Raw genomic sequence first — 21,540 nt, 5'->3', positions numbered from 1 at the left:
ATTTCGACGAAATCCGAAAAATGTTTCAAAAAAACGTTCACCAGATAAATAGTTCCATGGATACAATGTCTTTCTCACACACAGACACACGCGCATATAATATATTAATAATATATGGGTGCGCGAGCGTGTATGTATGTGTACAAGATATATATATACAAGCAGTCCTTTTGTATAAATTTAAGTTTGATACAGCGAGATATCTTCCCCTGCATATCAATCAGTTTGCATGTTTCTGTTTATTGTTTTGGTTCAAATTTATTCCTTGTTTACCTATGAGAGTTTTTAGAACATATAAGTTCTGGCCTGAAAGTTCCTGCACCCTGTCCCACTTGTTGTAACCTTTGGGTATCGGGTTATTTCGGACCCATCCTCCGCAGGCATATTCAAAGAAGTCCTCGCAAGGATCCATGCTGGGGTTCATGGCCTCCATGATGGAGCTGGCTGCCTGCACGCACTGTGGTGACCTGCAGTAATCTTCCTCTGCAAAGCGAGAAAACTCTGAATTACACGTGGAATATCCAAGAGCGGAGTAGGGTCTACTTCCGTGAGATGCTCTTAACTACAAAGTAGCTAATACAGATGGGATACACACAAAAAGGAAGAAATGAAACACCACTGAAATCGCTAAAAGAAAGTAAACAATAACAATATTAATAATGAAAACCAATCACACTCTTGATGAAAAAAAGAAAAAAAATAGAGTAGAAACGGCAATTTTCAGTTTTAAATTGCATTACATCGCAATTGTATCAACATTAATGACACTGGAAACAGTGACGATAAATAATAAATAAACCAATCACAATCTCGATGGAAAAAGAAAAGAAAACTAAACAAAAAATCCCAAGAAACCACATAAGAATGACAAACGACAATTATCTGTTTCAAATTACGTTACACCGCAATAGTATCAACGTTAATGACACTGAAAAAAGTGGCGATAAAACGCGAGTGCCCTCTTTTTTTTACCGTAGGTGACATTGTAAGAGAATGCATTTTCAACATCACAGCTTTGCGTCGTCGGCAGTAAAACGAATAAAAGCAGCAGCATGGCGATTGTGTCAAGAGGCCTCTCCAAACACTGTCACGAAACGGTGGTGCGAATTGAGAAGCGATTTCTCCAACAGTGGGCTTTCTTAAACGGATCAGACTCGCCGAAATGGGCAGACAATTTCGATGCGATGACGATGAAATTCAATTTACCGCGTCCTCTTCCCCACGCGCGCTTTATATAGTTGAGGAGGAGAGCAGTCAGCGGCCAATCACCGTTTACCCGCCCGCCCGCGAGCCGGGCAGTCATCTGCCCTTTGAAATGGAATTGTTGGCTCAAGTGGGAGCAGCAGCTGCCCAGAGTGACGGTCCCCCATCTCCTATCCCCCCTGATGGCGGCTGTCAGGAGCAGGTAAGTTAGTCATCACGTTTCTTGCTGATGCAAACAATTTCAAGTTTGACACTTTTGTCCGGTCGAGGCATAGAAAAAGTGACACTGCATTGCAAAGTTAAGACTGCGAGTTAATAATAATGATATTTATTATTTATACAGCATCTCATTCAACCAACAAAGACGGATTCATGCGCTTACATGCTTTAAGTCACATATTAAAACATGAAATCAGTTTTAAATTCATTCACCTTAATTCAAATTATAACTACTCTCTCTCTCTCGCACGGGGTTGAGGAAACCGGAGTACCTAGACAAAATCACCCTGCAAACAGGTGTCACACTCCGAAAAAGTAGTTCGAGCCGAGATTCGAACTCATGCACCCGATTTTCGCTCTCTTTTTATGCGCTTTAGCCTCTGTGGCACCAATCGCCGTGGCAGAAGGTGACAAGTGGGTGGCTTGAATAATACGCGCGTGATTCTGGGTAACAATGGATGATTGTGACTGACAATTGTATAGTTATGACTGACAAGTGCGTGACTGCAACTCTACTCATCTACTGGCAGGACTGCTGGTAAGCTTTGCTCTTACTCTCCTCTCGGAATGTGACAATTACAATTTTGACTTTTTTTGACTTTCTTGCAATCTGCAAATTTCAGTTTTGGCTTCTCTGCCTCCTATTTGTTGTAATTTTCTCACCTTTTAAAATGTTCTTCCATCGAGTATATAATTTACTTAGTAGAAGAAGCAAAAACGAAGGAGATCTCTTACAACAATAAATCTTGTAAACAATTTTTTTGACATCTTCGATGCTTTTTTCTGCCCCTGCCCATTTCTTTCAGTCGACTCAGCAGATAATTTTTTTTTTCTTGCAGTGTTCACGTCAGCGACAATCAGCAAGGGAGGTTACCCCAGGGAGCAAGGAGGAGACGAACAGGCCATTGTCCTCCCTTCCACCGCGGTGTCGCCTTGCGTGGTACGGTGCTGGCAGTTGCGGGTCTGGCACTGGAAACCGTCTATTGTCAGCCACCGGACGTTCATTTTCCAACTCACCAGGGTCACGTCTGCTTACGATCTGGTCCTGACCACGCGCCGCCGTAACCCCCTTGTCGTTAGAGGCGCTCTCCTGCTAAGTATATGGCGAGACAGTAAATAAAGAAGTGAATTTTCGCGAAAGACTGCTTCACCCTCCCCCCCACTTCTTGTTCCCATGACCCCGCTGAGAACTGCTCATATAATTACGTTGGGGCTGAGCGACTGAAAGATTCTGGACAAGCAGAACTTTGGCAATGAGGCGAGCTGGTCCGCTCTGCTGACAGAAAATTTGCAGTTGTTTTTTTTTTTTTTAATATCAGTACTACGGACAAGGTATGTATTTTGTTTTCTATATACAAGAACTACTTGCTTTCGCTACGGACGTTCGGTGGTTTTTTTGCTAAGCTAATTTCCAAAAGCCCGCCATATTTCCAAAGACAAATTTATTTAATAAATTACCAGCGGTAAAAACGGATACATTGTTGACAAACGCGGTTAGTCACAGCTAACGTTTTAATAAATCCAAGTGCCCATTAACGGCAATGAATGAACGAAATGAAAGAAAAAAAAATGGTCTTCGTGATGATGATGATCATCATGATGATGATGATTACAGCTGTAGTGGTACTGGTTCTACTGGCAGGTGGTGGGAACGGTAGCGATGACACATTTTTAATAACACTGATCATGATATGATGATTACGATAATAAACATGGACCCCGGCAATACGAAGAACGTTACAACGAGAGCATAAGCGACTCACGTGGGATCAGCTTTGGGCGGGTGAGGCCGACTGCAAGGCCGACGATGACGAGGAAGAGAGCGGCAATGAGGATGAGGAGTCCGCGCTCCAGCGGCGTGCGATCTTTACAGCACGCACCCTTGATGTTCACCACGTCGTCGTAGTCCTCGATGATGTCATCCTCTGAGTCCGAACGGCCAAAAGGTGCGTCCGTCATCTGAGGGTCGCAAAGATTGGAGAGTGTGGGGGTTTGGAGAGGGAGGGTAGCTTTAGATCAACGACCGTAAGAAGCACACAGCTAAAATTGCCTAACAAGTATAGTCCATAAACAGCGAGTCTTTGACAGATTGTATGTATATGTACATATTTACTGATTTACGCAGTTACATATTTTCGCAAAGATTTACTCATTTACACAATCTGATAATCGCTTGTTGCTTCGTTGTTTTTTGCTCAGATGCCCCACGAAACCTCTCGGGAGCTTGAATTGTTATGTCTGTGCTGCAGCAGCAACCTCACTTAATCAAATGAAAGCTACCATAAAAGAGAAATAATTTTAAGAAGCTGTTCACGTGTCTTGTCATCATAATTACAAAAAAAAATAAAAATAAAAACAAACGAAGAGAAAGGTTTCGTTTCGAGGGCTGCTCCGTAGATGTGGTGTCTCTTTCTGGACTGGATTAACAGCTTGAACCCAAAGCCTACGATACCCAGCTGCGCCACTAGACTACCTCTAGGAGATAAAAACCTAGTAATAAAACTAGGGAAAACGACAATCAATGTATTTCCCATTTTCCAACAAAGACATAAGACCTGTCAACGTTTGCATGTCTCTCTATCTCTCTGTGTGCTTGCATAATGTGTGTGTGTGAGAGAGAGAGCCTCTTTGCAAGTAAACATGATGTTTCCTTTCGAAACATTAAAGAAACAGCGCACAGAAAGAAACGGTAATCCCCATCTATCATCGCGAGCTAACAGTCTGGTGAAAAATATTTTAGCTGCGGTATTTCCGCACATTATAGAGGAAAACAGCTTTGATTTCTGTAAGGCTGGGAGCTTCTCTAAAAGACCGCAACGCTCTCTTTCATGTTTATTTTGCTTCCATTAGCTAGTGCACACATAAAGACTGACTGATCCTTAGGACAGACACACGCACATACGCACTCAGAAATAGCAACATCAAAAGCCACAGATATTAAAGCAAATGTTAACTTCCAACTACGTGGGTTTCTTGGTTTGGAGAGTCTACCCTCTACATGCTGTTAACCTTTCTTCCTGAGTTTGTGTGTGTGTGCGCGCACGCGTAAAACAAACCCAAATACCACGCTGAGTATGTTTTGCTGTAAGGCGAGTTCAGATTTACATAGCTAAACTAAGTGCAGTGTAATTGCCTGGTCAATGATGCAAATCTGATGAAAAGTCAGGGACAGGAGCTTGACTGTCGCAATGTTTCATGTCATAAAGACCGGTTCGAGAAAAAAATGATGACTAACTGCTCTTGGACACTTAACAGCAGCAGCAGGCTAAGTGCTGTTTCTGATTCCACCACCTCCAATGTTTGCTTCATGTGTAGCAAAATAAAAGGATTGAAATATGCAGAGATGAAAAAGACGAGACAGAAAAGGAAAAAAAATGAGATATCAAGAGATAGAAAGAGGAACACAGACATGATCAATGAAGCACATGAAAACAAATGGTACGGCAAAGAATGGGATCTGTCAAGGGTAGTTATGATAATGGAATCGAACGAATTTGGGGTTACCTGGACACTGTTCGTCGGCTGCTATTTTAGGATTTTTTTCTAAAGGGCAGCTAAATCTATAATATTGTAGACAACTCTGTGCTAATGATGAGGTGGGGGAATAAACGCAAGCCTCAATGGCAGCAATGGTCGTAAATTAATAGCTGCCAGGACCATACGGAATGGATGATGAGAGGCTGAAAGACTCGAAACAGATTCTGAACTGAAAGAAGAAGAAAGAATAGAAGGAAGAGAGAGAGAAAGAATGAAAAATGTAATAAAAGTGTTTCTGAGTTTCAAAGAAACAATGAATATAAATAAAAGAGGTTTCTACATGGAATTGGAGAGGAATTGTAAATCGCCACCTCGACTAATTTGTTCCTTGGCTGCCGTAGTGAGTCGGACTCCATCGAAAGATCTTCCTTTATTCAACGGGAAAGTGACGATATTCTGCCTGACACGACTTCGTGAAAGATAGGGTGAGCTGCTTATGGTATGCAGCCATTGGGCCAAAACATATAGAAGTCAGCCAGATAAAAATATCAAAACTTTTCCAACAAAATAAATTAGGAAGTTGTGCACAGAGATTTCACTAGCAGATGAAATGTACAGAAGTCGTACAAGATCAAACTGCTCAACACACACTGACCTCAGAGATAACTCCTTGTTAAATGCTAATAAATATATGCTGAGACAGATGCAAGGACTTCTTAGTCATAAATGGGAGTAAAAAACTTCAGTACAAGCAGCAGGAGGGATGGGCAAAAATAAATCTGGTTAAATGGGAAGACGAACACCAGAAAAACGTCTAGAGGACTAACAAAGAACGGGCAGAACACCTACATGCTAGAAAAATCTTCATCTACTTAAAATGTTTTACAGCTGCAAACATAACTTCCACTGTTTGACAATTGCATCAATATAGTCCCTTATCGAGCACTTTCTGAACTGACCTGCATACACACGTATATGGACTTCTAGTGAAATTTCACCGGATGCTAAATGACAGATAAAGTTAGGTTGAAATCTAACGTTGATTTTTGCACCTTGAGTTTCGTCACAGATGAATGAACACACTCACCTTTATCGAGTTGGCGCTCAGCAGTTCATTTTCTTCGGTGCACGCGGTTCTGCAACACAAAGACCAGAAACATACGTGGAACAACAGCACTTAAAAATCATACAGCACAATAGACAACTTAGAATCAGACATAATACCGCCAGACAAGATCCACTTCCCAACCTCTACTCCCCACCCCTTACATCCACCATCCATCCACCCTTCAACCCAACCCTCGCTACCTGCATCAAAAGACAAAGCGGAAAACGTTGTTCTGCCTTCCACCCGATGAAAGAGGTAACACGATTCATTTGCTGCGTAAAATAACTCCCTAGCCTCTCTCTACAGTCCGCTTCGGACGACTGGCAGCAGTCGATAAATTTATTGTGTGGTGCAAAACAAAATGTTACATTTCGCAAGCATAAAGCCACGCAGCTGTAACAAGATCCACGACAATAGCCTCATCACCACCATCACCACCATCACCACTGGTATGTCAAACCCTGTAGACACTGTCATGCAAGTGAAAGGTCAAATATAACTTTTAGTTTCCAGTCTGCAGGTAGTTTACTCTAGATGGTAATGTTTTAATGGGTGAAAATGTAGTCGTCATCAAGTAGTTCCTGGCGTTATCGACTGTCCAAGTACGAGTTGTTCGCCTTAGCTGCTTGCACACGTGGCTTCGCCGTTTCCGCTGCAGATGGAGTTAGCTGTTTGTTGACTTAGCTGTATGCTATTGCAGTCAGCTAAAGGTTATGCGTGTGTCCGCTTGTTATGCTCAAATCGATGATGTGTGGTCAAGCAGGGATTTTTGTGCAGCGAAAAGGATTATCTTAGAGTCCTACATGCATGCGCCTGAAGAGGTTTGTCCGTATTAGCAGTTGTTTGAAAGCCAACCCTGTTCGTGCCCCGGTCACCAAGCAGCGAGCGAAGGCGCGTGTGCACGTGCCTATGTGCTCACCTTACACGACTGGGGGCTGGACTGGGATGTTGCTGGTATGGTAATGGAGCTATAGGCAATAGATGATCCATTTCGGGCGGGTACCACATTCTCAGGTGGGAATATTATCATCCAGTGGTTATTACCCTCTTCGACAAAAATCAAGTTTCCGCTGCTGCAAGAGAGATTCTCTAGACCAAAGTTTTATTCGTTCATTGTGTTTTTCTTCCGTTTTTTATTTACTAACGAGTTTGGTGGTTTTCGTTCTGATGGTCGGTGGTCTGACCTTTCCTGAGTAATGTTGTAAATTTAATTTGTGTGATATGCGGGTATGTCAGTGTGCTTTGTGCTATCGCCTGAAACCCAAGTCAGAACATAAATCACACTTTGTTCAATACTGTGCGCTCTATCTAACTGTCACTGGCAAACGCAGTATTAGCCCTACACGTATGCGTACAATATTTATTTGTCTGGCTGCAATGGTAGGACTGGGATCACCCAACAACCGGGTTGAGGGGGTCACTGAATCATAAATTCTAGCTACACAACTATACAATCAGACAGCTGCAGTCTCCACCGCTAAAGGTTTTTTCATGCATACTAATGTGACCCAACATTTGATGAGGTTTGTCAAAGCTGTGTCAAGGTCTCTAGAAATTAATGGTTTGGGAGCTAACGTTGGTTATCATGCTGAGAAAAGACCAAACTTGTCTGCCACTGGAGTAAATATTTGTCAACACTGTGGGGCTCTGGGCCACTTCGGAGATTTGACACATTGACATCGTGCCAGTTGGGAACAGCCTCAAGAAATGATATTTCACGAGCCTCAATGCTTCAAGATATTCTCAAAAGACGCAAAGTTTCTGATGTCCCAAACATAACCCCAAAATATGAGTTTAAGTAAAAAAAATCTAAGATCTTGATATTTTTCTTAGAAAACCTTGTTGGTGCTCATTGAGACATGAAGATATGGGCGAGAAAGTATAATTAAACATAATAAGAAAGTTTTAGTAATATTTGCACGAGTGAAAAGCTATGAGCGGTCAGGCATTGAATGAGATGCCAGTAAACTGGCATGATAATTGCATGAAGTCTTGGACATGAGTAAGAAGATATGAGTAGATATGAATGCATTTAAATTATCACACCGTCCAAGTATTTACAGATTGTCATTAATTCTCCTACAGCTGCTTTCGTCGATTAAATTCACAGTTACCTCGCATTAAATAAAGCCGTGCGTGTATACATTCGCACGTGTGCTTGCTCGTTCATGCCTGTGTGTTAGTGCATGCCATTTCTTAGCAACTGGACGAACAGTCCACACCACTGAGGGTGAACGACATCATGAGAAACTGTCTCGCACCCCGAAACCTCGACTTCAATTAATGCTAAGAAAATATCCTTCATTCTTGTTTTGTTCTCCCAGGGACCAATACAATGTAGGTCGAATTTCTCAAAGGCAACAACAGCAAAAGCAGGAGTGGAAGAAGAATGATGGTGCTGCCCAATTGGTCGGATAAAGAAAGGGCGCTCACTCCTGGGTAAAATTTATCATCGACGCTCGCGGTTTATGCGATTATTATTCCGCAGTCCACTTTTCAAGCCGACAATTGAATTTACCCCGGCCGTTGTAATGCGTCATTGGCCTCGGAGTTAATTTGACAAGGGCGAGAACTGCGCCGGCATTTAGAAGGACGAATGACAGTGTCTTCTGGCCATGATTTTATATGACCAAGAGCCATGTTAGCATGACCTGGCATCCCGTTCGCAAATCCTTTTTTTTTTCTTTTTCCTTTTTTTTTTCTTTGTTTCTGTGGCAGAAAAGCGTTACTTGTTAATCACATACAGTTACACTAGCGGTCAGAGAAAATTGTTGTACAACTTATTAAGTGCAGCCCATTGTGTATGTCTTATCTAGAATGAACATGAAAATAAGAATATTCTAGTTTCATACAATAATGTATAATCAAAGATTCCATGATTTGAACTAAGGACTAAAGTCAGATACGATGACCTGACGTAATAACTAAGGTTACATAATTTGAAGTGATGACTGGACATAATTTCTAAATAAAAATCTTAAATAATAACTGAACATGGTTTCCGTGGTATCTAAAGTTCTAGCTAAATACGGTCTCAAAATCTTTTAAAGAAATTTGCTGCGACATAACAAATACAAAAAAATAACAAAAAAAAAACTAAAAAAACAACAATTTAGAGACTCGTCGAGACAAGTTTTAACGGGTCTGTAAAAGAGCAGCATAATGTTTTTGAAATGCCTGCCAACTCGCTAATACATTTTTTTGGTTTAGATTTGGATTAAAATAGTTTTTGCGGACATGCATTCATCATTTATTATACCGAACACAGCCTGGCAGTTGAAGCTTTAATTTGTTCTTTTTATCTGGTGTGGCACATTGTAAAAAGATAACAAGAATTACATGTCAGAATCGGCTGCTAACGTGTCGACACGACTTGACAAAGTGTGGACGTGGAAATAAAATTGAGGATTTGAAACTGCGAGGACTTGCTCTTTGTAGACAATAGCATGGTTACAACAATTGTGTATGCTCCTAATTACATGAGAAGTGTCGATCGATCGAGAAGGAGAAGGGAGAGTAAGAAGAGAGTAAGAGAGAGAAAAAGAGAAAAATAAAAGGAGATAGAACTTGAGAAGAGGAGGAGCTTGAAGGAAAGATGGTGCGTGTGTTAAACCCTTTAAAAATGCTTTTTTATGTCAATCCCCATCCTACGTAGCAGTCCTCATCGCAAATTATGTGCATAGAAATCGATACACCCATTTCGCCAAAGTGCGTCATGGATGCAAGCCCACAAATCATAGTGTTAGAAGCACCCAGACAAAAGCTTTTTCTTTGACGATTCAGGTATCGCAGGCTTCCACATATTCCACATCAACTATGCAAGCAGTTGCTGGCGTGACAGTGCAGCTGAAAAGGACTGCAGGGGCCAGACGCATGGAATGCCGGTAGGCGCAAGCTGCTGGCCTGATGCGGAGCAGTCAGCCAAACTCTTCTACTTCATTAAGATCGTCTTAGCTGACTCCGTTATTCACGAGGCCTTAGTAATGTTTTGTGCATACGTTTGGCTATGAGCTGTCACAGAGTTTCAGAAAAAAGACGAAAGTGACAATCTATGTTTCTAGAATGGATGAATTATTCATATCTCACACTTTTGCCTCCTTGTGAGATTATTGTTCATATTTCTATTGTGTTAGATTCTTTTCAAGACAATCTCGTTTCTAGAATTAATTATTGATTCATACACTTCACCTCTGTTGACAATGCACAATCTGTTGTCGTAAACTATTGACAAGAAATTATTTATTATATTATTTTCCGCATTATGTCTACAAGAACAGCTATATTTTCAGTTGTCCTAGTTGGTTTCAGTACAGGATATACAAAATTTTAAAATTTCGTTGTAGAAATGCAATCCTATAAAGGTCACCAACAATTGAAGTAAGTAAATTTATCGCAAATCAGCTTCAATAAGCAAATCTCAGGTTGTAAAGAATTTTAGCACATAATTAGCACCGATGAAAATTATAGTTTGTGTCACATTCTAAGGAATTCTTGTCGTTTTTGCTTTTTCCTTCTTACAGGATATTAATGCATGTCGTTGCAAACCAATACAAATCCACCAATAGCATTCACTTGACATGCCGATTCTATTGCAAACAGCTTCTAACTCCTCTGAAGATCACAACAGCCTCACATAGCCACCGCCTTCACCTGCCCCTCCCCTAACTCACAGCAGAAAATCCTTCACAGTAGTCCAGCATCTTAAAATGAGCGGAATGTGTAAGTAAACTAAAAATTGAGTGTTGCATTATGCGTTTTATAAAAAAGAAATATTACCACTATACTGAGAAAACTCTAACGATCAACGATGTCAAGCTATCGATTAACCCTTTCTTTCCATCCCGTACTTTTCAGGGCAATCTCCTCGAAATCAAGAAAAGAAGATGGTGCGATTTTGTGTTTAGAGCGAGCGCAGAGAGAGAGAAGACCTTTCCAACAGCGTTGACAAGGGCAAAATCGACCTCCAATCCGCTTGCCGCTCGATCAGTCGCCATTTTAATTCGCACGATCCTCTGTCACGCCCAATGACGTCACTAGTGCCTGCTAGCACGAAGTGTTCTCTACTTCATCCATTGACATATCCCTATATTTCACAAAGTAAATGCGGAAATATAGAAAGTACATGCGACTTGTCATGCCAGCCAGGCAATGTACATAAAACAAATGCGTCTTTTGGGATATCGTAAGACAAAAAAGCCTTCACCCCGGGTACACCAAGCCTCGCACGCCGTTTGCTTGCATGAAAACGGTTTCCGTTGGAGCGCGACACATCTTAAGTCGCAAGCAGACGGCCCCTCAGGACAGATGCTTCATTTCTCTCAACGCTGCCCTTATGATGAGCCTCATGTCGCACGGCAAACGCTTGTTGCAGAAACACGCGGAACATGATAATCATAGAAAGGTGTTTTTTCCCTTTAAGTGCATAACCCGTCTCGGAGTGTTTGCAGGTGCCCTGTGAGTGATGCCATTTCAAGGGCTGTGATACCCAGTGTCTGCGGCTGGTTTGTTTGCTCTCTGTTTCTTTACTTTGTATGTCCTGCTGCTTCTCTGTTTGCTGACCTGCACACAGCTGCACAGCACACATCGACTTCGTGGAAAAATGTCCGACATGCTCCACGCTAGTGTTCGCTGTTATGTGAAGCTTATTGGAGCCATCTGACTTTAAGCGCGCGCACACACACACTCATCACTCTGGTCCCAAGCCAGCGACTAGGAGTAACTTCTAATATTACTGTTGCCAAAACAAAAGAGATCTTTTCTCTTGACTACTGGTTTAATTTAAGGCCTCGTAAAAGCCTGGAAATGCACCAATACAACTTGTACATGTAGGAATGTCAGCTTCTCAGTGTCTTCGCAACTTATTCCTCGCACTTCAATCTCTCTGCACTCTTACAATTAATCCTTTCATCACATGCAACTTATTGATTACCTTTTGAGTTTGACATTTATTTCTAACAGATTACATTTACGTGTTTTTGTACGATCATTTCCAAACATTCGATATCTCAGGCCAAAGAAAACGGTTGACACCTAAAGATGTTGCCTGACATAAATCAATTAACTCGATCCATTTTTATGCTTCCAGGTATCGACTGCTCAGTTTAAGTGCAGTGTACAACACCCGAAAACTACAAATTTCCTTTAACTGGTCTTGGAACTGCCTATTCAAGTGCAGTTCAGAGAGAATACGATGCCAAAGGTTGAAGGTCGAAGTCTGACAGAAGCTTGGAGAATAACTTAGTTCGCCGATTATCGCTCTCTCTGAAAATCAAACAAGAGAATTTCATTCGCCAGGGTTAAAAGCTGATCATAGTCACATTAAAACAAAAATACTATTCCTTCCCCGTCAGGAAGCCGAAAATATGCAAATATGCGACATCTTTCTACTTCGCAGTCTTCTTTCGATGAAGAGATCCACAAGCACTGTCCCAATACGAGAAAGAAACAAACTTTTTGCATATAAAGGACAAGATGAAAGAACTGGAATCATGTTCTCTTTCTACCCGGGGCGTGACTCATTCATTCGAAGTCTGTCTTTTTGAAATCGTCCGCTAAGTGCAGTATTTTGGTATCAAGTCTGTGAAAGACAAGTTTTAATTATGCAGCTAACCTCAAATGAGGTTGCGATGTTTCTAGATTGTATAAAACAAAATTATAAAATCACTATATTTTAATGAAATACACACAGAATAAGGGAGATAAGTGTGATGATCATCTACACAGTTGCAAAGCGACTTTTCCATCGCGTGTTCTGTCGTCCAGTTTTTTTCACTAAGTAGTTATAAAAAATTTTTAAAGTCGGCATCTGCAACGCAGGGAAAATTTCTAATTACAATGAAAGAAGATGAACCAAAGGGGTTACAATAATAATTACAGTACTTGTATAAAGTTTCCCTGCAGAGGAAAGAACGAAATATTCGTTCCATTCCAATAACCAATAAAACCCTCATTGTTTCTAGGCAACGAATTTTAGATATAAACTATGGGACGAAAAACAGTCAACTTCCTTTTCCTGTCTTGTTATAGCTCGTTAATTATTTGTGTAAGCGTTGGATAATAAATACAAAATGAAAAAAGAAATACGTTTATCGTCAAGGTCCTCAAAGTGGATCGACAAACCGCCATCTCTGTCTTCTGTAAGCGCCTTTACACCTGACGACCAGTTCCAGATCATCAATAAGTGTAATGTTATCCTAGCTCATAAAGCCTTCGTGGGTATTTCCCGCCTGCTAGTGGGGTCAGGCTGCAAATATCAAGGCAAAAGAAAACCCTAGCCATGGTTTATTTATAACCATGAAGAAATATCTCGATGGTGATATATCAAAATCAAAACAAGAGTATGCAAGTCATCGGATACAGAACCTTACTCTTCTCTCTCTCTGCTTGCTTTATAGTGTGTGTGCGTGTACGCATGCGTGTGTGCATGTGTGTGTGTGTCGGTGCGCACGTTATTTGGAAGAAATAACATTTCCTAATCAGAGATGATTTCTCGCGCTCACACATGTACGCATGCACGCACATACTTCTGCGTGCCGCGCCCTCAAAGCAAGTCTGATCGTGTAACCACGTGGGTTCTGTGCCCCGCCATCACTGACCTCCGCCTCGTCCCATCATCCACCGCGGCTGGACGTCGACAAGATGCTAGCGAGGGGTCCTAGATATAAATAAGGTGGTGGCGCTCTCGCGGCAAGTAATCACAGCTCACTCTTTAGCGACGTCTTCATGCTCAGTCCACACGCACCCACACGCGTGGGACACAACATCTGGAGCTGGACGCACATGTCAGTAGGCGTTGGCTGCACAGCTAAAATACACGTACACTGTATATTCGCTGATGGCTACGTGTTAGCTACCAAGCTACCCCCTTGACAAGTGTCATACTCCTGACCCTTGCACGTCAGAAAACCAACTTGTACCTAGCCGGTAGTATGTACCTAAACCTTAAGATGCTCTGAAATATACATCGGTAAACAGTTCTCATAAAGCAGGAACACTCCCAGAGACAATCAAGGCCATCTGCGTAAAATGAGATTGTTTACGGCTGCGTCTCTCTTTGATTGTTACGTTCTATTCAGGGTTGTAATGGGTGCATTCTTAGCCGCTGGTTTTTATGGATTTTCCCCACCCACCCATCTGTCACGTGATTTCCCCCATTTGTCCAAAGGAGTGAGATTTAAATGAAAAATGAGACCAAAAATAACCGGGACGAAATGAAGTCATCGTAAAGACGACATACTCGAAGAAATAAATGTATAGACTCTATGTCAAGATGAAAGACTACTACAAACGGATTTCTCTATGTCCTAGTCCAGCAGCTTCTTCGTACAAAAGATAGCAATTTACACCATTTTACCTCCATCATCTTCCCTCCAAAAGCGGTGCCATGAATATTATGTAAGAACCAGAACTATCTCCAGCATACTGATCAAACCAATCGACCTCAAACTTACCTATGACCTTTTTACTTCAACTCAGCCGCGAAAGGGCCGACGGAATGCTAAACGGGCTCTTGGAGGCTTTTATGAACTGCGGGTACAAAGATTTATTGCAAAATTTGTCTCTTTTTCCCGCAAAACCATTGATTTGCCCGCAGATGATGAAGCTAATAATTCCAAAACGGGGAGAAGCACGAACGTAATGAGACAAATGAAAAGAGCTGTAAACTCTCTGGCCGCGTGGATTGGGTAACTCTACTCGGGTGCTTTACATGCTTTACATGCTTTATATTTGTGTCCGCACATTTCGTCACAGGCATTTCTTTGACCAGCAAGAGTAAGACCAGAGGGCCAGTAACTCCGAATGAATACTTCGCTGAAAAATAATTAGTCGGTGGTCAAGGAACAACTTGCTTACCATCCAAGCTTGTTTAAATCTTTGAGTAGCTGTATTCACCATCCATGCTTTATATGAATCTTTGTGGGTCCAAGCCTGGAGCAAATCTTTTAGAAGCTAACTTCAGGGTCCAAGTGTTTGAGCAGAAAGAGAACTAAAATTTATAAGTAAAGAATTGACCGACTCCTGCATTAGTTGACGAATATTATGTTCCGAAAGTATGGAATTGTGGTTGGGTGGGGACAACATCATGCCCCTAGCCGTAACGCCCACGTTTTCAGAAACATTTCAAACTGTCTTCAACATCACAGAGAGCAGCTCATATTCTGCGAATCATGTTGAAGTGTTTCATGCACTACAAACTCCAGCTGTCATGCCACAAATTCTTGTTTCTGTCTATAAATTACTAGAATGTGTCGAGGCCGTTTATGTCATGCATGTAAACATACATTCCAGGGAGAATACCGCACATAACAGCAAGTATCGCTAGACTCTGTCCCTATCAAGGAAGCCAAGGGAGGTCACATACGTTTGAAAAACACTGAACGATCATGGTTATGCCGAATTTATTGCGGTGACATAAGCCGAAGTAGCAATGCATTTCCATAAAGAAGGTCCATTTCAAAGGGGACAGCTACATTATGCTATAACTTACACATCACATGGCTTTCCTACTCCATCAAGACTGTCGCAATAATGAAGCAGACGAATCCATAATCCCAGGTTTTCTCACATCCACCCTTTGTTTACCTCTTCCGATACCTACAGCTTTACAAATCACTCTGTAGCCATAGAGATACCCCCTACTAATCTCTTAGGTCTTCAAAATAACTTTCGGTCAATAGCTAACCAGGAGGTAACGATTCCTCTGTTTCATGATTACGGCCTTAGTGTAGGCAGTTTCTTCCCTTTCCCTCTACTTCTCTTTCCTTGGACAAGGTGGCCGACATGAACGGTTGCTTGGCAAGACCCGTAATGGATGACACCACATTATGTGACGTGCTGCGGTCGTGCATGTGATGCAGGATGGCACAGATTAACTTTTCCCTCACCCTCCTACATCAATACACTTTCTCCTACTCCTTGTAAGAGCGTTGATAAAATAATATTAAAGCGACTTTTATTCTGTTGGCGACTGAAGAAATGAGCGTAAGTTAAAAGTGTAATGTGAGCAATACTGATGGGTCGTCATGGTTACACTCGCAGCACAGCATTACAGTAGTCACGTTGCCAGTACAATAGTGACGTCATTACTGCAGTTGTAACGTATTCATTACACTAAAGGGACATTTCTGTGGCTCTGACTGTTGACTACTAGGCACTGCTTCGTGAAGAAGCGATGGACTAGCGCGGTCTTTACTACAAATATTTTATTACGGCTTTTCTCTTCTGTGCAGGGTTAGGGTTGTATGGAATGATCAGCGTGTACTCACAGCAGAGTGAACCTCACTTTTAACTTTTCCCTAGGCATCTGAGCAGGTAGGAGAAAGTGAGCAGACATATGATAGAATCCAGTGTACACGTACACGAACAAATAAATATAGAAAGACATGGGAGGATAGATAAGAACCCACGGGCGCACACACACAAACACACCTCCCTATAAAACCCGCACGCAAACATGCGAACATGTGGGTACATCCATTTGCATCCACACAAAAACGCAGCTCCACACATGTACACAGTAGCAAATGCACACGCGCACAATCGAACAGTAGTCTTCCTGCATGATTTGTGATGCTGACATGCACAGTACTACAGTCGATGCTGCACCGCATGCAGTCAACCTGCATCTGATTGCTGCTGCGAATGCACCTTTTTATCTGCTGCGGCGGGCCGTGTGATGCTTTTCATCGCGCCACCTGCCAGCCAGGTGTAAATAAGCCACAGAACTCTTGTTAACGTGGCGAGGAGCTTCGATCATATTACAATGTCAGACGCTTTGATAAGTGGAATGATCTGTCGAACACATTTGTCACTGCGATCGCAGCATCCGCTGACACTGTCAGAATGAAAACTAACAATGGCATTCTGAGACAGGTGAGGCGATCAAACTATAGCGAGGCTGCAACACAGGTGAAATTTAAATGCGGCAAGCTTTACAAAGATCAATTTGTAAACAAAACTTGATAGAAACGCTAGGAAGGAAGAATGGAAAAGAGGAAATCTTAGACAGAGCAAGAGGTAAATAGAGACAAGATAAAGAAAAACCTGTCTTCAGTCGACCGTGTAATGAAAGTTTGCACTCTCCGACCTCCTCCACAGGTGCTCATTGCTAGAGACTCGAGGTCTGTGTGTGTGTGTGTTATATCTCGTTACAGTCTGTTTTTACATTTTACATAACGAACCATAAACACCGCTTGTATTACCTTTTGCCAAGTCATGGTGAGAACAAACACAGACTAGGCCGATGTCCATTTTCTGTGTTACGATATAATACACGGCTGGTGTGTTTTTAACTGAGTAATCCGTATTTTAACGGAGTAATAATTATGTTGACAGGCTATAGTCCTTCTATTCTACTCTGCTGTAATTAAGACTGATACCAAAAGCAGGATGATGACGATGTCTGAACTAAAATGCAAGATTGAGCTTCCGGAAATAATTTCTCTCATTCTCACACATTACACACTATTGCACGTGGGCGAGTACAGACTTATACTTGGAATGAAAGCAAACGAGATACAGGGGGAAAGTAAGTACATGAAGATAGAGACTCACAGAGACTTAACAGTCTGACAAACGAGATTCACATACATATCAGCGCCACGTGATTGAAACTAAACACATCACAACAGACTAACACATCATTTTGGAGACTCGTGTCGACCCCCCGTTCCTTACCTCCCGAAACCGTTGAACGCCATTGTCTTGAATTCCAGTTGAGACGGTAATTGGCGGCAAGTCACGCCTTCACGTCGAGACGTTTTCACGTGAGGTCTGTGCTCGTACTACGTGACATAAGCCACTCGGTGAATGTTACGCCCTGCGTCAGAAAGGATTGTGCTTCCCTGCCAGTCTCCCCAACTTCCCACGTGGAGAAACAAACACTGGGATGACTCACATAAACAAACCGTGTCAACGTGCCTCCGGTAACATCCGCTGATCGACGTTCAAGTGAAAACGTCCGCTGTCACGTTGACAGATAATGTGCAGCTCCACTGACATCAGACTACACATGACACTCCCGCTGACAAGTGATTCAGGAGGCAGGAGGCTAAAACCCAGGAGGGGCAAACATCAGTCAGTCAGGATTTTGTTAGTATTGAGATAAAAGGTGAATGATTTAGGACCTCTTTGCTATCACGATAATTAAAACGTAGTCCAAATTAAGTAGCAAGTGTTAGCGATTTTTTTTTAAATGTATATGAAGGCGACAACAAATTAGGTCAGGTGTAGACCCGATGTATTTTTTAACTGTTCACTCACAGAGCGTAGATAAGTTTCTAGAACACATGCCACCTGTCTGTGACCACTGTTTGCTGATCACGCAAATCAATCACCAACTGACGATTTTATTCCTGGAGCCGACTGAACTGTATTTTGATAACAAATGAGGTGTTGAGGTTTGGCTTTACACGAACAAGCCCTCCGAGTGGCGGTCGTACACACGACACACGTGGTCAGCTGATAAGGTAGCTAGAGTCGCACGACTTGACAGTACCAGGTACACTCTGTTGATAAGTACTCGCACGATTTCACAGTAATTCTAGCAAGAGGCTAGGTAGTAGGTGGGGAAGCCATTGTGCCCTGAGGCCTGAGAACCCTGCAGGTGACAGTCTTGTCGCTGCGCCGCTCCCACCTTGAGAACTGTACACACTAGCCGCAGACACACCTTCGTTTGACCTCCGGGTCGTGTTGACTCGGGCGAGTGGCTCTGGGCCGGCGGCTGACAGCACAGTGTCACCTGACTACCACACTGCACAGCCAGGTCGGTCGTTAGACTGCTACAGGTGACAACTGCCTCAAGGTATGCTGCGAGTATACAACTATGATACACTATGACCTGTGGACTGTGACAGGTGACACATGACTATCACACTCAGAGCGAATTACCTGTGCGATGCACCGCTACACGCACGCTAGCGTCTACACACGTGATCCGTTTGTTGAGTATACTTTCATGCGTGTGTGTGTGTGCATGCATATTTGTGTGTTCACATTTAGGTATACATGTGTATGCGTATGTGTGCGCACAGTGCACGTGTCACGTGAGTGTACGCACGTCTGTGTACGTGGCTAATGTAAGTGAAAATGTCCGCGTGTGTGTCTTCATCTTGTGTAAACAACAAACTGTGATTTTTTTACAAATATGTTTTCGTGTTGGTTAGACTAAGAAGGTGTAATCGGTGTTTAGTTTCAAGAATGAAAACTCCCCGTGTGTCTTTCGTTTAAAACCTAATTAGTTGCGTACCTGTGATTCTAATATATTTACTTCCCAGAATCTTCGCAGGAAAGTGAACCATCTTTGTATTTTTCAAGCATGCTTCATTAGTAACAAATCACACTTTTTATGACTCCTATGTGTGTGTTTGTGATTAGTTTCAATGATTAAGACCAAAACAAAACAGTTGTCTCGGTTATAAGAGAACATTATCGACAAGATGACAGTTTTGCGACTGGCTGAGTCTGCACGCGCCAGTCTGGTGAGAACTGTCCGTCTGACTAAACGATAAAGCCAAAACACAGAGGATGAGGACACAGTCCTTTAATAAATAACATATTGAATGCTCAAAGACTACTGATTGGAGGACAACGACGACCTGCAATATCTCTCAATAAAATTTATCGAATCAATCAATTAGAATCCGATTTAAAAACATGTTCACACAAATCATTCCCTTGATATATTTATATAAAACAATACAATCTAACTTATAAATGTTGTACTTCAGGTCAAAATTAATAATTACAAAATAAAAGTTTAGTTATATCAAATCCTTGTGTAATAAATAGGACACGAAAAAACAATAAAGTAAGCTCAGTAAGCATGCACTTTATAGTGTTGCAGAATTAACATCCATCTATTAAGTCTACAACAAGATGAGAACAAAATTATTAAGACAATAAATCAAGAAATCTATTAATCAATTGTTTTCATGACATGTTGCTAACCCACTTATCGACAAATCAGTTTAAAAATCTGCTTTTGCCGAAAATAACTTAAGAAAGTATTTCACCAAGAGTCGAGAAAAAAGGTAACTCCGTACCGGGTGGGTAAAGACTGCAGAACCCAGGACATGTTTTCAAGACATTACTATTTTCTATCAGTAAAGTACACACAAAATGAAGAGTTTAAAAAGGTGAGGTATCAAGAGAGATGAACTGCGAAGAACCCTCACAAAAAGTGGGCTCACCTCACCCCCAAACGGCCAAAAAGATTAACCACCATTTTTTCCCCCAAGGTAAATTTGGATGAGTGGAGCATTAGCAGTTTGGAACATGGAAAGAACAGCTGGCATCTGCCTCCTTCATGCATTTCTCAAAGAGGAAAGAGCACATCACATGTGCTGCCGTGTAATAAGTCTTCTGGGTTGCACGGACACACGCTCGCGTGCGATATCACCAGCAGAGAGAAGTGGCGAAGAATGTAGCAAAGGCCAGGCAAGAAGAAAGGGGTTTGTGTGGGAGACCACCATGACACGCATTCAGCTACCAATCGACCAGGACCTTGTTATCGAACTATTCGTCTCCATTTGCGTCCACAAAGCAGCTAGAGGTGGCTTAGCAAGAAGCTGGTGCGAGGCCTATCTAGGACACGTACGCCGAGTTCTAATTAGAGGCGGACTGGCAGCATATGGGGCTGGCATTACCTGAAATCTTTAAGGCCAGACACCGGTCGAAAAATTGTCAAAAATTTTTCATTTTGGCCATTTTCAGATTACTTCATACTGTCAAAGTTCATATTTTGTTCTATTCACTCGCCAAGTGGTTTTTCATAGAATAATCTAGAAATATGTCTATTTTGTCAATGAAAACATCTACTTCTATCCTATTTACTTTTCCCGAGCGCAGAATTAGCGAGAATAGAGAATGTTTGAGACATAGCAACACACCTCGCCACGTGGGCAACTGTGTCACATCGTATATCGGTCGAAAGGTCATGACATGAATTTTCAAACAAAGGCTGAGTCAAAACCCTTAGAAGGCCCCAAACTATGATACAAGCTCTTTTCTAGACGACACAAAGGGTCGGAAACTTCCTTATATGGACGCATGCGTAACATACTTTGCATATAGCCAATCAGAATTCACTAATGCCGACCTAGACGGGGTCATAGGGCACACGAACACGCTTCGGCTGTGCTCGGGTATCCCACAAGGCAACTGTCATGGCCTCCGGATGTATAAACAAATGCGACGCAACTCAAAGCTTGTTCTGGGATATTTTCTTTTCTAAGACATTAACGTTAATATTAAATGTTTATTGTGACTGCCAGACGCTCATTTCTTCTCACAATACCACGTGCAAAAAAATAAAAACCACGTGGACATTCTTACACCGTCGTAGCAGCTAAAAAAAGTAACTTAGTGAACCGAATTCGGCTGTCGAAATCACCATCAGTCATGTGGTAAGCGAGCTGAAAATAAAGCGAAGTTTTCATTTCTGCTGCAAATCTCGGTAGTAATCAGGACTAGATGTGAACATTTACACATTTGAGTCAACTTGCAATGCTAGTTATTTATGTACTTTGTCAGGA

At 42.0% G+C, this 21,540-nt stretch overlaps 1 protein-coding gene across 7 annotated transcripts in view; it reads right to left on the bottom strand.

The window, feature by feature from the left end:
- LOC112563702 (endothelin-converting enzyme 1-like) overlaps positions 1–21,540 on the bottom strand; it is a 129,338-nt gene that overhangs the window by 3,234 nt on the left and 104,564 nt on the right. For 6 of the 7 annotated variants that reach the window (XM_025237955.1, XM_025237960.1, XM_025237957.1 and 3 more), the window contains 3 exons: positions 5,987–6,035; positions 3,186–3,381; positions 274–483 (listed from right to left, as the gene is read on the bottom strand). In XM_025237955.1, coding sequence (XP_025093740.1) covers positions 274–483; positions 3,186–3,381; positions 5,987–6,035 — 455 coding nt within the window. Of the gene's footprint in view, positions 1–273; positions 484–3,185; positions 3,382–5,986; positions 6,036–17,683; positions 18,875–21,540 lie in introns of those variants that run through there. The other variant, XM_025237961.1, reaches the window with a different exon arrangement.

This window comes from Pomacea canaliculata, linkage group LG5 (assembly GCF_003073045.1).
Source record: "Pomacea canaliculata isolate SZHN2017 linkage group LG5, ASM307304v1, whole genome shotgun sequence".
NCBI classification, from domain to species: domain Eukaryota; kingdom Metazoa; phylum Mollusca; class Gastropoda; order Architaenioglossa; family Ampullariidae; genus Pomacea; species Pomacea canaliculata.
This window is presented reverse-complemented; position numbering and strand designations above follow the sequence as displayed.